A 27,214-nucleotide genomic window follows, 5' to 3' on the forward strand; every position below is an offset into this window, starting at 1 on the left:
TTAAAAAAGGATTCTTGAAAACCAGGCCTCTCTAGTAATTAACATTCAGTTATCAGATACTTTTGTGTCTGTGATTACAGATAAATGACATAAACCCTACTTTTCTCAAAAAACAAACATCCAAGAAACTCAACACCACCTAAACTGGAAAGAGAGCACACATTCCATCCTAAATTCCACCTTCATATTCATTTTGGGCAGAAACAGTATTTTAGCCCATAAAGTGAAATTTTCATGAAATGTTACTAGCAAACAGATAAATACCACTTCAAACACACATTCCTTCCTGCTACCACACAGAAGATTTCTTAGTTTAAAATCTCCTTCATATCGGACTGCCTTTCCACACATGCCTTCATCATGCATTACTTCCACGTGAATCGACATGCTGGAAGAGTAGTGAGGATCCACCAAATCACTTCTGTAGTTTCTGTACACGTGGAAAATAATTTTCTACAATGAAGAAGTTAATCCCAAAAATCATGAGCATGCACCACTCACAAATGTCTTTCACCAAGTCATTTATTTCCCCCAGAAAGCAGTATCCTTTTACACTTCACTGCAAGGTGAATTTTGCTGGAAGTAAATCCCCAGTTATTCCTGAGCCAACTACTATGAGAAAGAAGACTGGATTTGGGCAAAACTACCAACATGCACTAACACAATTCTTCCTCTAAAACAACTACAGATAATTATGTTTGCATTCACAGGACTCTGTTTAGAATAAGCAACTACCTGTAAAACCACTTTCAAAAATTAAAATCTGCCTATTGTTACACATAAATACAGTAAAATATACAGATGTACCTAAATGCCTGCAATTTTTTAGCTCTTGGAAAGAGATATAGGGACTACCAGTAATATGATTTTTGTATTTAAAAATTCTGATTTACCAGTGCAATAATACATCTGATCACTGCTCTACCAGGCACAAAAATTATTTTAACTTATGTCCACTTTTCTCCTTCTCTGAAAACTAAAGACCCTGAAGTCTACATGCACATACCCAAAAGTAATCCTAACAATATTCTTTATTCTGGAAGATAAAAACATCACATCATCTTGCTGGCAAAAAGAGCACACCAATGAGAAAAGGGGGAGAGAACAGAAGGAAATAGTGTTTGCTCACTCTATGGCGCAGTTTTGCAACTTTTTTTTTTATGAACTAGTTAATAATATGAAGGGAAAGAACTGGTGGCCTCCAGTGTGAACATTAGTATGTATTTTTTTAAATTGCAAAAGAGCGTCATATAAAGCAAGAAACACCACTTACCTGTCCCACCCCCACTCTCAAAACTTGGCGAACTCCATGTTTCAGCAAGGATTCTTGGTGGCTATGACATCTCAAGACTAGAACAGGTTGGACCCCAAGCAGTAAGAGCATATTAGGAGGGGCTGAAATTGCAAAAAAATGTTATAAACACCTCTCTCATATCTTACACACTGTGAATGAAAAAAACCTGTAATTGAGTAGATTTTCACAGCAGTTAATTCTGCAGGCTGGAAATACTGCTTTCATGGCTTTACTATTCATCATGCAACAACAGTATCCAGTTTAGTGGGATGGTGACATGCTCACTTAAATTGACCAATCTTATAAAATCAAATCACAAACTAACCTCCAGTTCTCAGAAAAGCCTATCAATGTAAGCACATTTTTATAAAGCTTATGGGAAAGCTAACCTTCATGAAGAAGGAGGGAAGAATATGATTCATAACCCTAATGCCAAAGGTTACCTATTTTCTGTTTTTGGTTTTAGCACAGAAGGGCAACAATTATTTGCCTACCAAAGAAAGCAAAATCATGGAAGCAAATATCTTCTGTGACTACAGAATTTATTTTTTTTAAACACATACAAAATCTCTCTAATAAAGCCAGACCTCTGAAGAATCAGCATATTCTCATTTACAATATTCATTAATTATAACTAAAAACTGACTTTAAATGTCAGTGACCTTTAATGACTGTAAATGGCCTATCTTGACCATAAATGCCTTAAATAAAACACAGTGGTAGTTTTTAGTAAAGTCACTCAGCCTGTCAAAAAGCCTAAGACACAATCTGTACAGTCTTGTACAAACTTCTAGTCACTTCTCTGAAACTGAAGTCTGGCTGAGTTAATTGAGATGAGACTACTGTAAGGTGCCACTTTGGTTAATACACAGCCTGACATGGAAAGGCCTTGTTACAGCTCACTGTTTTTCCATGATGGAGGTAACAGTTTTTCTTTTCCTTTCCTTTACAGCCAGAGAGAGAGAGAAAAGAACAGAATACCCAACAACTCAGTTGTATACATAAGAGTTGCAGTATGTCATGGGATATCAGCTACTCAGGGAGTCTACTTTTATTCTGCCAAGTGAAACTTTCCAAGAAGAGATCTCTTTTTTCACATCCTCAATGGTCCAAGAGAGACAACCTAAAGTCAACAGCAAAGGCATTAACAACCTTTATCATGCATCAGCTAAGAACCTGAGATCTCATCCATGGCTTCCAATAAACTACCACGAAGCATCCCAGAGTCTTTTCAATTAATAATGACTTCTAAAAGAAACCACTTCTTAAGTAAACATGTAAGGTTAGTGAGTACCAAGATCTCAGAAGATCTAAAATAATGAATGGCAGGAACTACAGAGAACTATACATTCTTCATGAAGTAACACCCCCTCCACACACCCAAAGTATTGTGATACCAGCTACAGGAATGCATGTTAAACCACACACAAATGGAAGAAAGCCCTTAGGAATTAGTTATAGAAGTGAAAACAACAAAAGGAGTATTTTAGGTCAGTTCTCAGAGCATTATTTATTCTGCTTAAAGAAATGGGAAGCAATAGCATCATACATTTTATACACAGACTATAGGAATGGGGGGCTGAAATGAAACTAGAGTGCAGAGATTTTCAAAAAGTGCAACCTGACCTATTGCTCTATGAATCAATGAATAAATAAATACCAGGTAAGTAGGCTGAAACCTTGGGTTAGAGCTACACTGCAAGAACTTGAAAAATCAATCAGTCAGTCAAACCTTTTAAACTCTTAGAAATGCAACGGACACATAATTTGTGAGTATTTTTTAATTCCCTCAAAACCAAAAATTGATCAACAACGTCAAATGAATTCCAACAGATTTTTACTTATAAATTCAGGGAGTTCTCCGTCCTTGCTAGAGAGCTGTACTGTGAAACTACTAGGAAATGCAATATAGCACAGGATGTATTATCTTTCTTGTGTGCTATCATTCTGGGCTCCTCAAAGCCGTGGAAAGCACTTCAACAATTCGAAATGTTTATCTAACTTTGAAATGCAATGTTAATTCTTCTGGCTCCAACATACATGAAGTATACTTTATTCCCAACCATAGAGAACAGCAACAGAAGTGAAGGTAAGGTTAAAAAATCTGCTGTCACACAACAAATCAAAATCAGATCTGAGCCTTTATTTCAACTGTAAACTGCAACTAACAAGTCTGGCAACCATACTAAACCTTGGTATACTAACCTAAACCTGCTCTACATCCATTAACCTAACACAAGTTGTAAGAGACAAAAAAAGGAAACTCATCAGTCACTAGTCCTCAATAAAATTATCTTGGGATGTCTGGCAAACACACCCTTAATTATTTTGCAGGATCAGGCCCTTTTTTTCTCACCCAGTTTCTCAAGACCCCTCTCAGAATCAGCCACTGTAACCAAGACTCCTGAATAATTCTTCCCCTCCTACTCCTCAAGTCAAAATGTATCATCTTCAGAAATTTGCTTTTAGCAACTGTTGCAAAGAGGGCAAGACATTTTTGAGACAATAGTCATACTGAATGCTCCAGTTGAGATCCCTTAACTTGATCCTCACCAACATTCTCTCAAAGTCAGACTTGTAAACTTCTTCAAATTGGCAACTCCAAAATGATTAAGGCCTTCTAACTGTTTCAGATAAGCAACTGTGACTTTGTTTATCAGTGACACACATACAGACATGAACAGCTGGGTTCACCTGGGCACAAGCTGGGGCCTAGTACTACTGAAGATGGCCCAGGTGTTTCACCTGACAGATTAAAGCTCCGATAGAGTGGATTAAGTAATACCAGTATTCTGATAACTGAGTGCAATGGATGAAAAGTTGTGAGGCCTAGTTTTGACAATTATTTGCTCTATGAGTTTGCAAAAGGAATTTTCACTCTCTTTTGCTATGTTTTCCATGAAATTATACAGGGTACATCCTGAGAGTCAAACTGAAGATAAATAAGGTTAAACCAATCAGTAACATCTAACACTTGGTCCATTTCTCCAGATCAGACAGCCCCTACAAACACACTGACTATTCATTTTTTAAACTCTGGGAGAAATAAGATAACGATAATTAATTTCTACAAACCAAAATACATGTGCTGTAACACCCTGCTGAGTTAGCTGAAAGCTTTAGAAAGCTCCCCTTACTGAGATGTGCCACCCACTTCTAACACCGTTCAGGAAGTTCATGGGTTGGTGCAGAACATCTAAGACATTGGTAAGCTATGTAAAGTATCAAATAATCTCTTTACATTTGCAGTAAGACATACTTAATGAAAAACTGGTAATTCCAAGAAGCATTATTTAGGGACTTATTAAGACAAACTAAGAAAACATTCAAGCACCTAAAGCAGTCTTATGTTCTTAATCTGTACTTTCCAAACAGCTAATTTAATTTACTTCGAAATTAGCAACAGCTACATCGTGGTAGGAGATTATATTGTGAAATTTAGGCAAAGTAATCTTTTTCATAGTAATGTGACAAAAGATATCCCTACGTCTAGTGACTAAAGAGTCCCAAAATAAAAAAGAAAAACTAACCCTCGAAACTTCCATTAAAATCAAAGATTCCAAGTGAAAACAGTACTATTCATTCCAAAGAACCTTATTCAATATTCCACATATGTTTGCTCAATTTAAATCGGTTACAGAGAATCTAGTCCAAACCCAGAAATTAAAAAACCTGTATTTGACAACTCAGTACTCAAATCCATGCCTTTTCTGTCACACTCCACAATCACTTACAGAATCACAGAAGTGAAGGTTCCACCATAGCACCTCAATCTTTCCAGGAGTATTTACCCAACTTTCTTTGCCCAAGCGCAAGTAAGAGACTATGAATTTTTGAAACTTACCTGTAACATGCCAACTATTTCCACTTTATTAAAAAAGATGAAAGAATGAAGTGTTGATAGCATATTTTCCTCAAAAACTGAGGGAGTGGGTAGGACCATATCTTGAATATACTGTACTCTGTATGTCTGATGTATTTTTTGTTTCAGCTCTGGATCAGATATAGGTATCACCTCTTTAAATTTTGCTGTCTTAGTCAGAAATTCCCTGTGTTTCCGTGACTGTGATAAAGACGGATCATATTCTAGGCATCCAATTACGTCCATGATACATTCCTCGGAAAACATGACTTCAAAAAGTGCAGTTCTGTTCAAAAGGAAAATTCCTTTAATAATTTCGTATAAGTGGTGTAGTCCTTCAATGTTCTCCAAGTCTTCGCACACATGAAAAATTTCTAAGAGCTTCTTAATATAACCCTCATTTTCCAGTGCTAGTGCAAGTTTTTCACGACGTAACGGTGAAGGCAGTGAAGATGCCACAAGTTCTGCGATTTCTTCTAGTCGGCTGAGTTCACAGGATGGCAATTCTAGACCTGGTGATGACATATCATCAAAGCGTTCCTCCTCAGATTCATCAACAAGATCCTGAGTAATATCGACAGAAGGGTCTTTGCCTTGAACCTGCAAAATAAGATGTGTCAAAAAGTGGAGTTTAATTTTACTGCTACTTGAATGCTTTTTAAAAAATACCATTTAAGTATCACACTTTTTGTTTGTATGGGCAAAATAGAAATGCTAATCTAGTCTGACACTGAGCACAGCTGGTTTGGAAAATAACAGAGATAATGAGAAGACTTCTTCAAATAGAAAGCTTTAAAGAACTGTTTCTACATTAGACATTTAACTTTATTTATTTTCTAAAAACAGGAGGAAGAATAAGGAAAAACCTACATTTTCTGAGTACTTCAAATAAAACCAGGAAGTTGCAATTATTAATATGGACAGCAACTTCTTAATAGACTACTGAACTAAGCTGTTTGTTTCCAGTCTTTATTCTCTGCAGACAGATTTTCAAATGCAAATCAGTACTATTCTAGTGGTAGTTTAAACATTTATCTATAGGCTATTAACTGCTCTTGATGCTTTTCAAAGCTTCCACTACCTCAAACAGAGGAGAGAGGCCAGTCTTGCTAATTTATCTGTTGTTTTCAGTCCTGGAGAGCTGCAAGTCAAAATCCATTACTGTGCACTTCCTAAATACTCAACAGAGATGGAGAATCTCCTCTTAAGAACAAAAAAGCTCAAACCAACACTGACAAAAGAATAGTGGAAAACTGACCATCAGAAAAATAATGCACAGGACTTGCAAAGATCTCTCCAGAGATATGAGGAAACTGTGGAAAATATGAATTAGTAAAAAAACACACAGATGCTTGGGTACCAGAGTGTATCAGCTTTAATGACATCTTAATTTTAGCATCTGCCTGGAGTCTGATGTGTCAAATTCAGAGAGGCACTGCTGTGCAGAACAGTAGAAGGTGCTGTTCTTTTTAATCTTGAATATCGGCAAAAAACACCTGGGAGAAACAATGCTTCATTTCTAACAGCAAGCCTATACTTCGAATGCTGCTAAACCCCACGTATTGTTCTGCTTATACAGCAGCAACCACTTTCTCTATAAAGGATATCAAAGCTTTCCTTTTAGAAGAAGTTTTAATGACTGAGGAAGCTTAAGATCTATAAAGTAAACTAGACACAAATACAACAGCACAGCCTCAAAACAGGATGTAAAGACACTGGTTTCCTACAAAAATATTAGATCTTTACATGAGGGTGAGGAAGCTGGGCTTCCTCTCTGGGTGTTTCCTAAGAACAAAACTTCCCCTCTTCTCCACTTTGTTTCTGTCCCCAGCTTTTGGGCCATCGACTGCTAAGGTTCTTGGAAATATTTCTGTACTTAATTTACATAAGTGGTAAAGTGCTGAAAAGAATCATTCTTAAAAAAAGGAGTAATCTATATGCATGTAATTGTGAAACCAGGTTTCTTTTGCTTTATTTCTGAAATCACTAAGAACAAACTTCAAAACACAGAGTGGGGAGAGCTAAATGCTTGTTAAGAACAGAAAGAGAGTGCAGAGAGAGATTTAGGATAATTTAGAGAAATCCCACACAATGTAGCACAGAATTAAGAGAAGTTGTAATGCTTTGAAGGGAATAAAAAAACCAAACAAGAACTGGTAAAGTGGACTAACATCAGTGAATACATTGATTAAACTCTTTTGGGTCAATAGTTAATACGCCAACAAATATTATCCACAAACAACACTGATTCAGTGACTATACAATCATCTGGTTGTAGTGGTAAAACATATGTTAAAATATATACATGCTACATATAAATTGTTTGATTTCTTAAAACATTATCTTTAAAGTGATAATACAGGGAAAGAGTGATCTCCTGCTATCAGATCGATCTTTCATAGCCTGGAAACATTTACATGGAAAGAAGTTCTGAGAGAAACTCAACATTCCCCTCACCTGAAACAGAAGAATGAGAAATGTAGAAAGAGAAATGTAAATAAAATACGGTTTTATTACATATACCATATATAAAGTTACATTTTACGGTATATACTATAAGAAATACATTTTAAAACTCACTAAGAACTCACATACATTCTTCTCTCTACAATAAAACTTAGATAGGTAATCTTTTCCCTTATGGCCAACTAGAAAAAAGTTAATTATGACATCAATTGTTATGCTACTTTTTAAGCACTCATTTTGAGTAACACTTCCTTGGGCAAAAATAGTGCTAAAAAGTTATGTTAAGCAGAAAGACCTGAAAATGCTCCAAAAAAGTACCCAAAACATAGATTAGGTTTGTATTAAATTTCTGGAGGAATGAGAAAGTTTCCAAATTTTAAAAATGCAAAATTTGGGAGAGCTGGCTAAAATGGCAGTTTTTACTTTCTATCTACTGTTGCTCAAATTCACCTCTCAGAACAGCCTAAAACTTTTGAACACAAACATTAAGATAAATTAGGTTGTCTCCATCTTACATTTATCAAACTTACCTGACAAATTTTTTCCCATATTTCATCACATCCTGCTTTTTCTTGAAAGCTAAGTGCCAAATCATAATTTTCAGCTTCAGACCACACAATCAAGGTATCCTTTAAAGAGAGGGAGAGTATTTTCAGGCAATATATTTCAGATCTTACAAACCTCAATAGTATTTAAAGAGTAAAATTTTAAAATAAGAACACCCTGACACCTAATTATGACAGGATAGTATTACAATACAAATGCAACCATCACACTCCATAAAATTTTTGTATGTTCTGAGATTCTTAGGATTAAAAACATTTCTGCATAAATCAGAAAAAAGAAGTTCCAGAAACATATGTTCTTACTTTATGTGACCATAATATTGTAAATCTCAAAAAGGTTGATCTAGAAAAAAATGCACTTGCACCTCAACATATTCTTTAATAAAATACTGTAACAAAAGCAACAGGTTTTGTGGGGGTTTATGTTAGGAGTTTTTTTTAACGTTTCCACCGGACCACAAAAAACTGCACTTTTTCTGTAGGATCAAAGTTACAATACATTTTTTCATTTTTGTAGGCCCCAGAAGACACTCTGCTAATGCACAGAACAGCTGTTTAAACGGTAGCCCCAAGATGGCTACAAACTCTGAAGAAGAGAAACAGCACAGTTGACTGCCTGGGACTACACCTACCCGCTACACTGAATCACACATGAGTTTTATTTATTCCAAACTACAACTCTGGAAGGAAGTTTTGCCCTAGATTTCTAGAAATTATTTGAAACCATGCTTAGCTATGTTGGCTACCCAGACACTGAAGCTCTCATCTGCTTACTAGAATACTTCATAAGTTTATCAGAGCCCTCAAACTGCATGCAAAACCAATACATGAAAGTGGAAGCTGATGCTGCTAACAGCAATTTCACACACTGATAAGGTATTTGATCAAGTAGTTGACAGAGAGTCTGCTAAGTAACTCTTAGAATAACTACATAAAAAACTAAATTAGTAAAAGAAGAAAATAAAATCAGCATTGTTTATATGTATTGAATCAAGTTTTATCATTAGTCTTTTGTCTTCCTGTAACAGCTGAAATATAGCCACAGTAAATACATATAGCTCCATGAAACCACATTATTTCAGCCAAGTGCTAAACCATGCATTTACTCACTAGGACAAGAGACATGAGAATTTTTCTACTCATACATAACATACAGAATTCTTACTTCATTAAGTACAGATTTTGCTTATAGCAATACTGTAATGAACACTGACAATAAAGAGAAACCTTACATTTAGATTTTGATATGCACTTACTAGAAAACACCTTAAACTAAACTATAATCTAAACAGCACAAATCAGCCAGCTCCAACAGGATTGTTAAGGAATACAATATAATCAATTTGCCATTACCAGAGCAGCTATACTGCTTCAGAGGCACTAACGGCTTTACCTTGTAAATGGCAAATAGTTTACCTTTTCCTTTTCCAAAGGGTTGAGGAAGAGGTGGTACACAGAAGAAAGGGATTTAGGAAGACCACCTCCAAAATACAAAAGGAAGAAAAAAATCATAATTAATAGTTTATTCTCTAAAAGACAGGTCATGGAGCAAATACTCTGGTAATAACAGATTGACAGCACCTGGTACTGCTGACTCCAATAGAGCAAGAAAAATCAGTTTACAAAAATCTGAAAAGTGAAGGTCCCCCAAAAAATTTTTTTTTGTTTACCATCTTTTAAAAATAGTATGCACCTTACTGCAGTATTAAATGTAAGTATCAGGTTCAAATTCTAATACATTTATCTCTGCAACTGTATTTCTACTGCAGTAATTTTCAAGGCCTTTCTATCCTTAGGTTCATGCTGAGTAGTGCTTCTTTAATTTAAAAACCCCAAACAACCCTAGCACCACATTTTAAGTAGACCCTAGCAGAACTTGCAACATTCCCATCTAATTACATTTCCATTCAGGTAAAAGTAGTTAGATTTCTAAACGAGTCATTTCCAGAAGACCAAAATGTATTTTCTTCTTGATAAACAACATAACTAACAAATGGGGAAATGACTAGAAGAACACAAGCAAGGACAGTGTTATTTACATTAACTGTTTAATAAACAAAAGCTCTAAGTCTCTGAATAACATCCAGCAATGGATCAAGACAGAGGAAGGAAGGCAGGCAGAGAAAAATGAAAGAGAAGACAGAAAGTTAAACCTGCTTTTGAAAACTACAGTCACAGATGTAGAGAAGTGTATTCGGCCATAGCATAGCAATTTTTCCCTTTAACAAGATCATCTACAGAAGTTCACACCTCTGTGCATTCTGGGTTTTAGTTATTTCTTCTTTGGAAAACAAAACAAAAAATTGATAAAAGAAATAATGTGAACAGCAGAACAATAATCTTCCAGTTTGTTTTATCAATATTAGAAAAGTGTTTGCCAATTGCCAGCATTAAAATTTAAAATTATTAGTATCTGTTGTCTTATCACAGAAACGTTTTGTATTATGGTTCCTCAACAGAAATCTATCAATTGCTACTCTCTGGATCTTTAGTAAACTGTATTTGTTTGTACAACTTTTCCTGCATCAAAGGGCTTTTAAAAAGAGAACATGAAACAAAAAGCACTTCACTCTGTTGCATAATATACAGTTTTGTCTAAGTTGAAATTCACTGTTAAATGCAGGCACTTGTGACTATAATTTCATTTTGTTAATCCCACAAAGCTTATAATCATCAAAAATAACAGTACAAGACTTATACATGTATGAAGAAACGACTGAAGGAAATTCTAGATGGAATTAAAGATAGAAGAACACATCAATAACACTCTACTTTCTACTTTCTGTTTATTTTATTGAAAGAAACCTTTCTATATGCTTGATCTAACATTTCCTCAGTGTAAGCTGAGTCCAGTAACTACTCTGGATCTCTCAACTATGGAATAGGAGTATCTGTTGCTTCCAAATGTCAAACACTACTTCTTGAAACTCCAGAAAGCAACTGAAATTTCTTAAGAATGCCTCCTCCAAAGAGAAAACAGGAGTAAGGGTAAATATGCTTAGTAATAGTGGCTATTGGGTAGAGAGGTAGGGAGATAAGTCTTGCACATTACACCTTGATGAGGATTAAATCTTCAATTTTATTTGATTCATAATAGCAGTTCTGGTTCAGCTGGATCAAAGGCATGTGCTTTGTTGTTGCATTTCATACAAAATATCAGCATCTACACAAGGAACTGGATGGGATAATTAGAACATCTAAAATTTGTTCTTATCTAGCTCATTGTTAAACAATTAAAATGTAAAACAGCAGTATTAAATCACAGCTACAGTGTGTGAACTGTCACAAACCTGGGCAATGGTTTTATCATTGAAGGATCTTACACTGAGTTCTCTGCAAGAATCTCAGCATTCTAGCTCCTCATATTTTTAAGATGCATCACAGTTCTTGACAAGATCTTTTTAAAATAGGATGATAATTAGGAGGTATTTACGTAGAGTTCATGATCTTATTCAAAGATTGAAAAATCATTTGCTGCTTTGCAAAAAAAATATTTTGACAGTAGTGCCAGTTGGATGTGTCATCACTATCTTAGCCCATACAAAATTTGCTGTCTCCTTAGGACCATTTACATGAATTTGTTTTGTGTTATAATAGTGCTCATTATGATTGTGCAGATAAAATGAGGAATTTTAAAATTTAATGAAAAGTTCTGAGTATGGCCTCATTTTAGGAGACCTAGGTACTTAACATTCCCATAAAGAGGTATCAATCATTTCCACAAGTGGAGGATAGCTTTGTACACTCTAGTCCTTATAAGGGCAGAGTCTGAGGCAAAAATTTGTAACAGAATGGGGGATTCCTGTGCTGCTTCTCCCACTGCTGGCTGCATCAAGCCCTCATGAAGCAAGCTGTGGTTAGAGGTTCTCCAGAAGCACTACTGTGTACTACAGTTTTATTTGAGGCCTCATGTCTCAGCAGCTAACCTGCAATAGTTTAACTCAGGAAACAGAGGCAACTGCACTTGAGAAGGACAGGGTTTAGTATCTACCCTACGACTGTTCATTTTTTGAAACTATTGCCAAAACGTTTCTGACTTTCCTCAGGAGTAAAAAGTTTTGATACATACTATCAGTCTAAAGTTCTCACCATAGCACTCACTAAAGATCAACTTTCATTAGACATTAAATCAGTTTTATTTAACTACTAGAAAGCTGATTAGCAAGTCAGCTTTCAGTGTTGTACAGCACTCACACAATCTCCAAAGCAAGCTCTGGGATTTCATCATGAAGAACTTAAGAGCAACTAGTACTTTATATTTGATTCTGCTACGATTTCCTTCCTAATGTGATTAAATTAACAAAACTGTTACATTACTGTTTGACAGTGGACTCTCACTACTGTTCATGCCCAGGGAGAACATGAGTCTTCTCTGTAGCTCCAAAACATTCTCTTAGCATCATCCCTATGAGATTTAGGCTATACTCAAGAAGTAGTGACCCCTTAAATTAGGTAAGTCTTTCATAAATTCTTGCTTTCAGCCTTAAAAAAGCAAATTAATCTCTTCCTATTGGCCCTCACATGGTTCAGGCCTATGACACTTTCCTGGCCCACACAAGGTTCAACATAGCCAGGCTGTTTCTTCCCCTCTTGGACTGCCTGATTGCTAGTTCCTTATCTAAGCCCTTATATTGTTTAGAGACACTTCCCTGGACATGCCAAGCCACCTTTCAGCACCTTGCTATCTAAATATTTACAATCAAAAATACTGCCTCATAATTTCAGGTTTCTCTTTATGAAATAAATTACTCGAACTACCCAGACTTCTTAAGTTAAATATACAGTATTGTGGTAGGTTGTGGCAGAATCTTCAAGCTAAAAAAACCCACCCAAGTAACGTGATATAAAGTTTCAATTCCGCATGTACTTTTCATGTACTTTTTCACCTAGAACCTGATTATGTGCTAACAATTTATTCAAAAAACTGATTAACATGCCAAAGGCATACTCAGATTGTGTTCTACTAGCTTCTACGAAAGCTCAAAAATCAAATACAGCTTTTTAGTTAGTGATTTCATAGCTGCATTCCCATGAATCCCATGGAATAAAATCAGTTTATTAGTTCTGCAGCAGAACCTTGACTCACGGGCCATACTCAGCAACAGCAGAAAAATCAGAATACACAGGAAAAGAGACATGAAGGAAAAAAAATGTATGTTAATTTAAAATAGATGAACCGGCCCACCCCAAACCCAAGAGCAGCTCACCCTTCCCCTTGTTTATTCCCTCACCCCACAAAGCCATACACTTTTCCTTACTATCTTTGCTACAATATGCAGAAATTTTATTGAAACAGTTTCACTGTTGACTTGCTTGTCATGACAGCAAGGGTATGAAGTTCATCTTCTCTGAGCATTCTGTCAGTGCCTTTTTGGATCTTTTCAAAACTTGGCTTTTTTATTAGTAAGTCTGCTCTCCATTATTCGAGGATGGCCACCTTCAAGTTACATAGCTAGTAGATAGTACTCTGGATGAATTTAAGTTTTTATTTTTCTGAGGAACTCAAAAAGAGACTGCAAAAGCAAAGGACACAAGACACCTCTAGTGCAGAAGCAAGACTCTGTAGGTGGAAGCTGTAAGCAACTCAAATCTTCCTTGTATCAGGCACAGAAAGGGATGCAATACATACTTCATCACTGCTTCACAGGATACACATGGATGCATCTAAAAAAGCTGAGGATACAAGTCTTTACTGTTCTATTTTTAAAGCATTGCCAAAATACACTGAAAAGCTATATGCCAGTCCACACCTGTATCAGGTTTCTCCCTAGATAAATGCTATGTGTATAGAAGGTTTTTCTAATCCTTTAGGCTGCATAGGAAGACATGTGTTGTCCTAATATACTAGTGCAATTATCCCTTTTCTGAATAAGGATCACTTGTTTAAGGACAGCATCTTTGTCATTAACATTCTAAAGTTTTAATGCCTTAACCCCCTCCAACCCACAACTAAAATACCTTCTACCTTTACTAGAATATTAAGAAAACAACCAATACCAGAAGAGAAAAACTAAGTATTCCATGTGTGACCCAGCAATGCCTTGTGTAATTAAATTCCACCTACTAAACAAAATTTGCTTTTAAGGTGTATGCTACTTACCCAGTAACTAAATCCAGTATACTAACTCCATGGCAAAGTTATGGGACTATTATTGTAACATTTTAAAATAAAAACACCAACAAAACTTAACATAAAGCTGTAAACAAGAATACAAATCAGGTGCTCATGTGGCTGTACTGTGCACATTTTGCCTTTTCAGAAGAAGTTTCTGCCTACAAGTAGTACCTTAACATAAGAAATATTAAGTCCTTTTTTTGAGCCACAGGACATTAGTTTCTCAAGTTGTTTTCTTTCTAGCTGTTTTTCCTCATATGGCTTCCTTTCTTCTAGTTCTAGTATAAGTAGTGATGAGTTTGCCAGGAAGTACATGGTTCAGAGCATCAAAACACTTCCACTGTAATTCTGTGTTGCAGAATCAGATACACAGACCTATCTCTCTTTTTAAACACAGCAGAAGACTACCCTTCATTGTGACAGACTAATTTATTTGACTACTGAAAAGGTAGTTAAGAGACTGTCTTATGAATTTCATGCCTTAATAAATTATTTCAAAGCTCCAGATGGCAGGTAAGTCTGGGAACTAGACTGTGCAAACTGAAGTATCTCAGGTTGATGTATGAACTGGGACAAAATCATACTGCAAGCTCAGCTTCACAGGTATAGTTTTTGTTGGGGTTTTTTTGGTGGGTCAGTTGTTTTTGTTTGTTTTTAGTTTCCATGAATGTTTTACACACCAAGGCAAAAAAGGCAGCAAGGCAAATTTGTACTCAGGTCTTCATGCTAGTATTTTGATAAATAATTATCTAAACTATGCAGTTATTAAAATACACATATGTATACCATGAGATTGCATAATTTGTGGCATCAACAATTAACGAGACCATCTGTTTCACAATGGCAGTAATAGAGCAGCATAGGTAGAAGGTTTTTTCACCAGTGGAAAGACTTCACTGTTTATCACAAATGTATCTATAGGCTTCTTTTGTTGAAAGATCCAAAGCAACTGGCATAGCAAGTTTCCCCAAGAACTCAGTACACATTATTTCTCCTTGCTTCCAACCACAAATAGTTTCAGTTGGTCCAATAAAAAATTGTTTCTTCTTACAAGCCTCATGTCAGCCTAGATGAAGGCCAGAACTCATCTATTTATTCCATTAGATATTCAAAGTGCTCACAAGCTACATGCTGTGCCACAGCAGAAACAGATGTGCTGCTATGTACCCCTTAAAATAGCATGGAGGTTCACCCTCACAACAAAATTCTGAGATAAAAGCCCGGTAAGATCATAACATTACACAGCTACTTTGAAGTTTTAAGTCTTAGATTTCTGGGAGATTTTTCTTGAAATTTTTTAAGTGCAACTAACAACAGCAGGCAAGCTCAAAAGCAAGTCTTCTACCTTGGGCTGCCATTTCACTAGTAGTGAGGTGACCTAAGTGGCCTTCTGCAGTCAAAAAGAAAGATCTCACTCACTCTTCCATCTCAGTTCCACAAATGCATCTTGCATAAGGTGGCTTGAAATTTCTGCCAACATAAAGAGTTACCAGTTTTTGAAGAGGGATTTAAAGTACCAAGTTGATTTTCTTGTGGCTTAGTAAGTTTAAGCCGTTCAGAGTTCTAGGAGCAGAGCTGGAAAAAAAACCTACTCTTTCTTTTAGCTGCTAAGCTCCAAGCTTAGCTCATATGGAATCAGGTTTAAACTCTGAACTTGCCGTTTACTAAGGGAAAGGATAAGTAGGCCTCACATGAAAGAAAACAGGCTACAAAGCAGATTTAATACACACACCAAGAAACATTTGGTATTTCTAAGGCTTGGAGTGGAGCCCCATATTCAACCTATATTAGAAACTGGTTTGCTTAAATAATATTAACAATCCACCTGCAAATAAAAATTTCTGTCTACACAGCATTTGAAAGCTTTAAAAACAGCACTTTTCCTTCTCCAGAACAGAGAATGTACAGTGCTATTCTAACGGGACAGATTCATGTTTAATATTTTTATTTCTCTAGCCATATTTTCACAATGACCAGTATGATTTATGCAGCACTAGATTACAATACATGTCTGGCCCAGAGTAGGAAATGCTGTAGGAAAACCACCACTGACAGGCATGTGTGGTGGTTTGCACCAATCTTGCAATTTTATGCCTACTTGAAGTAGGTTTCATGTCTGATCTGGCACACAGCCTATTGATACAAAACTCACCCCTCAATGCTCTTTGAACAAATTTAACCCAGCAAAGCAAGTTCACACCAGATCAGCACTTTAAGCCATAGAGCTGAGAAATATTCAGTGTCACTTCAGGAGTTTTAAAGCTCAAGTTACTGTATCATAGAACCATGACCTCAAGCTAGTCAGGATTACAGCTAAAACTTAAGTCTGCTTAGCATTTTTGCTGGTCTTGTCCTTTCTCACTCCCTGGAATTGATTCTCCAGACCCACACTGGCCTTGTCAGTTGTTCAGTATGGGCTGCTTATACAGTGCATTATGAATTCTATCAAGAGACAGACATGGGTTAAATTTTTCAAGGAAGGGTATTTTTAACCCATACTGGGTTCTCCCCATTCAGTTTAAAATACGGTTCTACAAACAGCTGCAGTTACACAACTACTGGGACTACCTGTGAACAAAACAACAGTATGTCCATGCCTGTAATAAACTATTAAAGCTAAAAGACTGAAGAGTGTTTTAATACACTAACTATACCTGAGAAGATTTTAACAAGTCTGAGCTGACCAAACAGGCAACAAAATACAATCTGGTTCAGCATTTTTAAACCTCTAAGGGCAGCAAATAAAGTACAAATCCCACACAGTTCACTTCTCACCCATCTCATGAGCATTCTTTAGGGGCTCACAATATATGGCTTAAATAATTGAAGCAAGATGCAAACTAAAGGTGAGAAGCTGCTTTTATGCATACAGAATGCTTTGGAACAGTAGTAACCCATACCCACCTTCCAAGTAAAAGACAAACAAAGGTTAATATGTAAATAGCTTTAAAGCCTTCTAGTCTTCCCTTGAATAAAAATATATTTAAAATTATAGCACCTGAAATATAAAGAAGAAAAAAGCCAGATGATACTAAGTTTCAGATACTATAACCCTCAGGAACTTCAGCTACTTTGTGATTTTCACAACTATGTTTTGCCTGTCTCTTCCAAAGAAACTTCTGGTACAAAACAGAGTGCAATTTAACTGTGTAACTTCACCAAAAATGCAGAGAAATAACACATGATCATGTAATGCACGAAAATGGTGCACACTACTTCGCCTATTTTTGGCACAAGAACATAAAACATCACTTGCAATAGAGGTAAAAAATTATTTGCTACACTGTTGCTTGAATATTGTTAAAGAATCTGCCTTTAAACATGAGGAAAAGAAAAGTATGTTTACCTGTTGCTTCTGGTACGCAGTGTTCGGGTTAATTTTGGACTCCAAAAGAAGAGAGCCTAGAAAAAAAAAAGTTCCACTTATTCACATATGCACTAAAATTTTAATCTCCACATGAATTTTCTGATCACTCTTTCTTCAAGCAACAATAAGTCTCTTAACCCCTATACTTGAGCTTGATATTTCATTTGTCCCTCAGAGATATTGTTCACCCAGTACAGAATAATTAAGAGTGCTCTGAGGACTGAATTTTAAACCTTTCTTATTCTGAGTAATGACTTTTCCACAGAAAATCTTTTAGAGATGATAAAGTCTGCAGGTCAGCACACCAAAAGCATCACAACTGCACTCCAGAGATTATCTATGGTTGTTTTGTGTGAAATTTGTAATCATGTGGTATTTGTTCTTAAAGGTTAGCTAAAACACTTCTTTTCCTGGGAAGCATATCTAGAAACTAATGCTTAGAGCAGCAACCACTGTGACTGCTAATACCAAAAAACTTCACACAATAAACTCAGGAACAGTGGTTTCACAGCAGGTTTTACTGATGTAAGACACAGAACAGCAATTCCATTCTCATGTCTGTGTCTTCTTTCCCTTCTTTTTGCGTGTTAGCGTTATTTTGTCACATTTAAATGATCTGAAGGGTTGATCTATGCAAAAACAACCCTTAAAACTGATTTTATTCTTGGACCAATCACTTCCCTCATCCACCTTGCTACTCAGCTGCACTAATGCTAGAGTGGGACTTAAATTTACATATCTGCAGAGCTTCACTCAGCTTACATGAAGAAATACTGATAAATTAACTCGCATTGTCAATCATATAACTAAAACATAAGGTTGCAAGCACCCCTTTAAAGTGGCATTCTCCATTCACTTACCTGTTTAAATTTATTCTTTAAGAAAAGTCCAAACATTCTTTAAGAGAAGTGTTAACTTCTCAGTTTCATCACTATAGTTCTAAGGCAAACATACTGCTAGAATATGGGCTGCTCTCCATCTGTTCATCCCCTAGCCTGGACTGATACCAGGGGCTGCCCTGACCCAGGTGCAGCACTTGCACCTCATGAGGTTCACAACGGCTCACTTCTCAAGCTTGTGCAGGTCCATGTGGATGGTATCCTATCCCTTGGGCATGTCAACCATACCACTGCAGCTTGGTGTCATCTGCAAAACTGCTGAGAGTGCACTCAGTCCCTCTGTCTGACACTGATGAAGATATTAGGCTGGGGGATGTGGAAGAAGAAGATGATCACAAAACTTCCCTTGCCGTAAGACTGGTGTATCATTAAAGAATTACCTAAGTATCAGAACATTCTGTTGTCTGATAAGAAAGGTTACTACTTAATGAATTCAGAAGCTTTACCAATGGTTTTTATATCCATTAGCTTACTATAAGTAAGCTTACTTATACTTACAATTAAGTATTTTTTTTAAATTAATGTACCTGCAAAGGCTGCTGGTTCCTAATTTTTAAGTCTGTTGTTCTACAAGAGGCAGCCTTCACTAATGAAGTTGGCTTGAGAAGCTATCACTCTGTCTCAACTGCTCTTGGAGTAAAAGTTGTTTACAGGCTCAGATACAATTCAACAACAAAACTGAAATAAATACCCCTCAAGGGAAAACAAGACACAAAGAAAAAGCTCTCTTGCCTCAAGCCCAAAAACACTATTCAGGTTTTTTTGAGTTTTTCCAGTTTTCTAACTTGCACAAGCTCTTTTACCAAAGCAGCTTATTTGCTTAAGTGTAACCACATAACTAAAGAAAAAAATAATCACAAACCATAGAGCAGGACAGAGAATGAAAACATTTAAGATGAGGTTTACCAATGAATCCAATATATTGCTCATACTTTGGCCATACTCTCAAGCTTTGAATTTTGGGTTTGCCTAATGAACATCTAAAACCAGCATTTCCTTTTCCATTACAATCATCAGCTACACAGTCAGTCATGCTTTCAAAATCCCAGCTTCTACTACATGAAGTTTTAGAATATTACTTGTGCTATTAAATTAGCTGACTAACTTCTAGAAAGTCTTTAATGTCTAGAAATATTTAATACCAGCAAGTATGAATTGCAATCTTCTAAGAATCAAAAGTAATTGATAATTTCAACATCGTATTTCAATGGCTGAACACAGACATACAGAGATGTAAATCCCAACATTAGAAGAATATCATACATAACTTGAATGCCATTTGACAAAATACTATTTTAAAAAATTGAAACAATTGAATGCAGACACTTCATCTTCCAAGCTAGAAGCAGACACTAGAGAATCACTTCTTTACTAGACTTATCAAAAAAGAGCATTACTTCTCTACTAAACCTGATGCTTGCAGGAAAGACACCAAGCTTTGTAAGGTTTGAATTGCTTCTCACTACTACATGATTCAACTTATTCCTCACCATTTGGGACAATAACTAGAAAAATATTGATCTGGAGGTAGAAACATACTGAAGGGTAAATTGTGCTCTATGACTAGTAACTGCCCCAAATCCATCCTTCTGGAGAATATGATGCTTTATTTGTGCAATAAGTTCCCCAAAAAGGGTTCAACAAGTCAAAAATCAGTGACTATTCTACTAGTTAGTTCAATGAGTTTATTTCATACCCTAAGTTTTATAGGATCAAGCCCCTTCCTGGTAGGAGGCAATGTTAAGTCTTTGCTATTGCACGTGTAAACTAGGCAGTAGTAACAGATGTCTGAAACACAGATACAGTCTTTAGAAAAAGGTTCCAGAGATATAACACACCACAAATAAACACCTTTTCCATTCAAGGTCATTATCACTTGTTTGAGATGCTTTTGTCATAAGCATTACTTTCTATGTAGGTATTTTTCCATTGGTACTATCCTAGAAAATGCTAAGACTATCCAGTCTACTTCATAAAAATACACCAACAAAATTTCATCTTCATTGACCCAATGACTCTATTCAAAGTTAGGTAAGACCTGAAAACTCACCTTAATACAAGCTATGTTTTTAGTAAGTGCTCCAAAATCATGCAGATCTACTTATTTTTAAAATTGCAGCCTTGAATGAATTTGTAAAGGTAACTGCAAAACACTGGTGCTAAAAAATAACATCTGAAACCACCAATAAAAAAGAAAACTGATTTGCAGAATTCTGTTACCTTCCACTGTAATGCAATACAGCACAGCTGGGGGTTTTGTTAGTAGAAAACACCATTCTGTGCTGCAGAAGAAATGTGTGTATAGGGAAAGACTTGCTCAAAAGAGATTACATACAGATTTTCAATTATATTTAGAGACATCAAATATCCCAATTGAACAGTCTTAAACAGCAAATTTGTAGATTTGTTTACAAATATGCATATGGAAGAGACCAGGTAATCTGGAACACTGCTCCTCTCCCACCAAACTGTTATATGGAGTCTTCCTCAAAAGAAAAAAAATAGTGCTGCTCATTAGCCCTCACCAGAATAAACATGTTTACATTTAAATGAAAGTTTCAATTCAAGAGCTGTTTCTTGCAAGATGCACACAGAGGTTTAAGTGGGCGATCAGCTCTGCTGCAACCTAATCACAGAAACTAATCCTCAAAAACTCAAGAAATGGCTCAAACCAAGGCACAAGAAAATGTTCTACAATTGCAAGAAACTATTCCTGAGTATAAGACACTTTTGGAGGGTCAAACCCAAATATTAAGGAAAGGGGAGAACCAGGAGAAAAGAAACAAACCCCCCCCCAATTCATCCTCCCCCATGCTTTTTTTCATTTTGATCTAAGATAAATACTGTGCTGCTTTCCTAAAAACAAGCCAACAAAATCAGTCCTTTGAGTTTGAACAAGGTAAAACAAACTTAAGCCAAATTTTGTCTAAGCCTTCTGCTAGATGTACAGGTTTACTGATACCTGCACTACAGAAACAGCAAGGATAGGTGCTTGCCCTGTGGCAGAAGTTATTAACATACAGACTTCAGAAGCAGCAAACTACAACTTCTGAATGAAAATTGTAAGAGTTCCTAAAACACAGCTTGCAAATATGGCCTGCAATGGAGGGGTTAACTTTGGCTTGTCAAAAAGTTTAGATACAAGACCAGTAAGTTTTAATTAAAGATTTAAGCCTTCAAATTCACACAAATTACTTGAACAGAAACATTAACTTTAGAGGTCACTTCAGTCATCTGGGCTCAGAACAAAAAGAAGGCGATCTGAAACCATGCAGTAAACCCCAAGAAGCACAAAGACCTTTTAAGAACAAGACAGGCCACAGCAACCTAAAATACCACGTCAGAAATGGGTAAGAAATTAAAGGCTTCTGATTGCACACAGAAACTCACATGGAAGGCGATAATTTGTAAGAAAAGATTTCACTATTGCTCTGCAATTCAAGTAGAATACACTGCAACTAGGAATCACACAGAGAAACTTTTCAGGGTTTAAAATAAAAAGTGAATAGCTATTAAAGTGTAAAAAAATTACAACTTCATGCTTCAAAGCATAATATACCTGATATGAAAGCAGTTCATGGTATTTCTGTTCTAAAATTGTCTCCAAATTGTCTGCCAATGACTCTTAACAGTTCAGTGCCTGGGAACATTTAGACATTCAGCTAGCAACACAAATCACTTATCTGCTCTAAATTATTTTCTTTTAACTTCTGGTTAAACACCAGCACAAGTCAAAAAACCACTCCTACAGATAAAAAAATCCCTTTTCTTGACTTCTTATTCCTCCAATTCCAAATGACAGCTTACCTTGGACATGGCATACTGATTGTATTTCCCTTATCTGAACACCCTGTGCTATAAAATCTCAACCACTTGTAAAGCAGCCTACTACACCAAGTCACAGCTGCAAAATCCTAAGATTGAACTATGTGCTTAGCCCACGTGGTCAGCCAAAGAAACCACTGGTAATTCTGCTGTTGATCTGTGCATAGCCAAACTGGTCCTTTAACAGGAGTGGGAATTTCCCACACACATCAGGAACTACTGCTCACATCCCCACGACCTCCTCCACTCAGGAAATGGAGCCTGCACCTTCAGGCAGATCCCGAGGTTTTCTGTCAGCTTCCTGGAGTAAATCAGTAAGAACATGCCAGTGTGCACAGGATGAATCTCAGCTCAAAGGCTAGGAAAAGCTGGTTTAGAAATGCAGGAAGGAAGAAGTTTCATTGTGGAAAGAGGAGGAGCTGACAAAGAAAGACAATACAAAAATGCAATGGAAACAGGGAGGCAAATGGTGTACAGGTCCATTCCTACTACTTGTATGTCCTTGATAACTGGGAAAAAGTTAAAAATCACAGTCAACTACTTCATTTAGTTAAAGCATGCAAGGAAACACAAATTGCACAGCATATAAAACCCAGGTATGGCATTACCTTTTTCCAAATAATTTGCTCACATGTAAAAATGACTATTTCCCTTCAAAATTAGCCCACAAACAATAGACACTGGGAGTAAACAAAATATAAATCAAATTTTATGAGGTGTTTACACAAGCAAGTTAGAAAAACTAGCTATTAATAGAGTGCACATTTATCCAGGAATGATACTACCTACTATATTAAGAACTTTAACTCTGTATATTACTCAATACTTCGAAGTACGAAGTATGCCGTTTGAGAGAGGTCTAAAGTGTGCATCCTACTAAATAAACATCTGTGTATTAGGTGCAATTAGTAAGTTTGAGACAGTTCTGCTTTGATTAGAGTATCTTAGCTATGCAACACAAAGCGATGACTTAATTTTAGTTTTTATACCAATTTCTATCTTCCTTCTTATAGATGCTCATTTACAGGTGAGCTGGCAACAAAAGTCCAACTCAGGTTCTAATCAGTCTGAAGCACACATATCCCACTGCAAGTTAATAAATGGATTTTAGTATGAATGATCTATTTCTTCACAAGCAGGTTAGGAACTGCAGTTCTTTTGATTTCTTTTCTAAAACAAATTTAAAAAAAAAATCGGAAAACTTTTCATGTATAGGAAACATAACAGTTTTTAAACATGACCCCCATAGCCATGTAGGCAGCCAGGACAGTATCTACGACAAAACATACTGTAAAAATTAGTCTAAAAATTTGGTGATAGCTTTTTAATTCCCTTCTCATGTTGAAATTAAACTAAATCTATTTCCGTTTTAAATGTTTTCTCTTGCACTATGAAGCTGCTCAAGGTTTAAATGCATCTTCCTCACTGTAAAATAAATAAAAATCAGGTATCAGTTTAACCTTTTAAAGTATAATCAAGAAACTACAAGATCTCTCTGGGGACTTATCAGAAGCTCAATTACCAAAATCCAATCTAGATGACTGATTCCTCCATATCAGTTTACGAGCTTTGCTGTGGAGGTTACATATTGCACAGTTTGTCAGAACTTTCTCAAAAAGTAAGGATTAATGATTCTCAAGTTGCTGTTCATCCTACTTCCTACAATAAAAAAGCTTAATAAATAAAATTACAAGGTCAGTTGACAGCCACAAGCTACAACTAGATCTACAAGTCACTATATACAGTAGCTATACATCTAATGAAGTAGTAAGTCATGCACTGACAGACTTTAAAAACAAAATGGTACAAGCTTGATATTGTAAAGTACGCATTTTAAAATCTCTGATCACAGCAGTCATGAAGTCACTTAACCAACAGCCAAGACTAGCCCAAACATGTAGCTACAGGGCTAGATATTACTGCTCAACTTATACTACTGACATACATTGCCAGAAAACGTGAAAGAATAATCTATCATTTTAAATTTATTTTCAGGAAGACCTAGAACTGCTGAAGGACTGAGAAGTCTCATTACATTAAAAAAAAAAAAAAAAAAAAGCATCTCTGAAAATGCTGTTCTGTCCATTGTATTGTCTTTACTACCATAACTGTATCTGAAAACTGTTGATAGCTGTTATAACGCCTTACATAATTCTAAAAGCTACCAAAGAAAAGAGCAGGTGGAAAAAGCAGGGTGTTAGCCATCCAACGACTTCCTAAAAACAAATACTACAAACTAAGATCTAAGTTTTGAACAACAACTTTCATGAGGGGATCGCTTCCAGAAACATCCAGTGATCAGTTCTGAAACTAGACCACTAGATATCCAAACCCATGCAAGATTTACGACCAGATCTGAACGCATTTTGCAAGCAACACTCTGTATTCAGTATGAACCAAGTGCCTATTATGCTTGCACTTGATGGCAATCTTCTATTTTTCACTTTGCCTAGCACGAATGAACCCGGGTTAGTGACTACTTGCTTTTAGGAATACCACTTGAATTACGCAGCAAAACATTAAGGCAACAGACACAAAGCTACACCCAGTTCCCTTTCTGGGTAGGCAGAGGAAAGACTGCACCTTCAGCCGTACACACTTACCATCACTCTCTGCCCTGACTAGCAGGGACATGCCCTTGAGCCTCTCCACGTAGCAAGAGGACACATGCCCCGTGCCTCGATCATCCCACTGGCGGTCCTCATTTAGCGTGTACACCTTCACCCTCCGCCGGGTGTCCGTCATCCTGCCGCCTGCCACACCGCAGCCACCACTCTGGCTTGCAATCGCTGGAGGAGCAAAAGGCTGGTCGGGGGCCAGGCCCCCCTCAGGGGAGGGGAGCGGGAAAGAAGGGAGCAGCCCCACACGGGCACGCCAAGCAAACTCTTCGTACTCCTCTTCAGTGCCCCAATAGAATCCTCATTATCGAGGATAACAGAGAATTTGGGAAGAGGGGGAAACGAGGTGAAGATGTGAAAAGGGGAGCTGCTCCTTCAGGTACAGTCAGACGCTGCACAAAAGGCGAGTAAGCCTAGGCAGGGAGAGCCGCAGAGAGGAAAGAGGCTCTTTGCAGGGCGAAGGGCGGGCAGGAGAGGCGGTGAAGAAGGGATCCCAGAGGAGAAGGGGATCCACGGTAGTGAAAGCCGCGGCGGACAGCAGCCGGCCCAGCGTGACAGGAGCAGGCGTTCCTGGAAGCCGGAGCCCTGCCGAGGAAAACAGGGGGGAGGCTGGTAAGGCCGGAGGGAAGCCGAGGAAGGGAGGCAGGCGGGAGAGGGGCCGCTCGCCCCGGCCTGTAGCCCGGCTCTATTGTGCAGCAGCTGCCCAGGCCCGAAGCCCCTCGCTCGCCGTCCGTCAGCGCGGGGCTCCAAGGAGCCGCCCTCCTTCCCGCCGGGGCTGCCCGGGGCCTGCGGACACTGCCCGTCCCGGGACGGGGTGAATGCCCAGCCGAGCTCAGCGCCCCGTCTTCCCCATGGGCTCCGGTCGCAGGCGGCGGCTTCACTCCCAGCCTAACTCCGCCGCCATGTTGTTCTTCCTCCTCCTCCTCCTCCTCCCGGTGCTGCGGCGGCTCAGTCCCGACTCCCCAGCGCGCCCTGCGACGTGGCTGCGCTTCCAGGCGCTCGGCGGCCCAGCCGGCAGAGAAACGCTATGCCCTGCGGAGGGAGGGGGCGAGCGGCAGCGGCTGGTGCGGCCCGGCTCCCTCCGGCCCCGGCTCCGCCTCAGTCACTGCGCGGCCGCCATCTTGGTTTCACCTCTCACTGGAGGCGCGGGGTCTCCCAGCCAGCGGCGGCACGGGCCGCCCGCCGGCATTTAAAGAGCCAGCGGCTCCGCGCGGGGGACGCGCGTGTGGCTGTGCCCGCGCCGCTACCGTGGGCCTGGGGGAGGCGCCGGCGGCCCCCGGCTTTGTGGGTTTTTTTTTTCTTTCTTTCTTTTTTTTTTCTCTCGTGTCACACCTCGCCGAGTGATCCCAAAGTTAAACAGCTTTTGGTTCAATGTCTGTTGGATCTCCGCAGTCGTAGATGGGATCAAACAATTCCCATAACAAATAGAAGCTGTCGAGGCTCTGCTTCTGCCACTGCTGCCAACATCTGAGCATATGTTTGACAGATTTCCCTAAAATATGTGAAAACACTGGTGCATTTGGGACCCCACCAGCACCACTGCAGAAGAGAGTCCATTTCACAGTACATTCTAGATACACAGTGTACATGGGAGCACACTGCAATATATACTCTTGTTATTTTATGCTTTTGAACAAGTACTGATACTTGTTTATCAAAGTGAGTTATATTCCGGGTGGTTTGAGACAAAACCACAGATTTGCAGCTTTCACCTCAGAATTAATTATGTGTCACAAGGAAGGCTCTAGTCAAGCCATGTTTTTCTTTTGTCCATCTTCTACTTTGTTTGCCCCGTGAGAAAGACAGTGTTTGGTTCCAGGACTGATAGCCAGCTTCCTGAACGAGCTCCGCAGGGTCACAGCACCAGCTGGACAGAGTTCAAGAGGTGTTTGGACAATGCTCTCAGGCACATGGTGTGACTCTTGGGGTGTCCTGTGCAGAGCCTGGAGTTGGATTCGATGATCCTGGTGGGTCCCTTCCAAATTAGAATATTCTGTGATTCCTGATGTGCCCAGTTAAAGTCATTTGGCCTTTGCTCTGATGCCCCAGGGCTGGTTAAGAATACAAGAGCCTTCAAGAGTGTTGTTTGGGTGCCTGTGACATAGCTGATTGTATGTTGTGCCTGTTGTTCTCAGCATGGTTCTCAGCTTGGCTAAAGCAGCGACAGGTTTGAAGAGATTCAGATGTCTGAGAACTGTGGAT

At 38.0% G+C, this 27,214-nt stretch overlaps 1 protein-coding gene across 2 annotated transcripts in view; it reads right to left on the reverse strand.

Moving 5' to 3' along the window:
• The window catches only part of PPP4R3A (protein phosphatase 4 regulatory subunit 3A), a 41,780-nt gene extending 15,646 nt beyond the window's left edge, over positions 1–26,134 (reverse strand). The window contains exons 1-6 of one of the 2 annotated variants that reach the window (XM_042047301.1): positions 24,998–26,134; positions 17,650–17,705; positions 9,605–9,669; positions 8,660–8,720; positions 8,153–8,251; positions 5,139–5,756 (exon numbers count right to left, since the gene is read on the reverse strand). In XM_042047301.1, the coding sequence (XP_041903235.1) occupies positions 5,139–5,756; positions 8,153–8,251; positions 8,660–8,720; positions 9,605–9,669; positions 17,650–17,705; positions 24,998–25,139 (1,041 nt within the window). In that variant the 5' untranslated portion in view covers positions 25,140–26,134. The remainder of the gene's footprint in view (positions 1–5,138; positions 5,757–8,152; positions 8,252–8,659; positions 8,721–9,604; positions 9,670–17,649; positions 17,706–24,997) is intronic. The other variant, XM_042047300.1, reaches the window with a different exon arrangement.
• Between the last annotated feature and the right edge of the window lie 1,080 nt (positions 26,135–27,214).

The sequence above is a fragment of the Corvus kubaryi genome, unplaced genomic scaffold, assembly GCF_017639235.1.
Source record: "Corvus kubaryi isolate FWS band 111438036 unplaced genomic scaffold, C.kubaryi_AGA036_p1.0 66, whole genome shotgun sequence".
Lineage (NCBI taxonomy): Eukaryota > Metazoa > Chordata > Aves > Passeriformes > Corvidae > Corvus > Corvus kubaryi.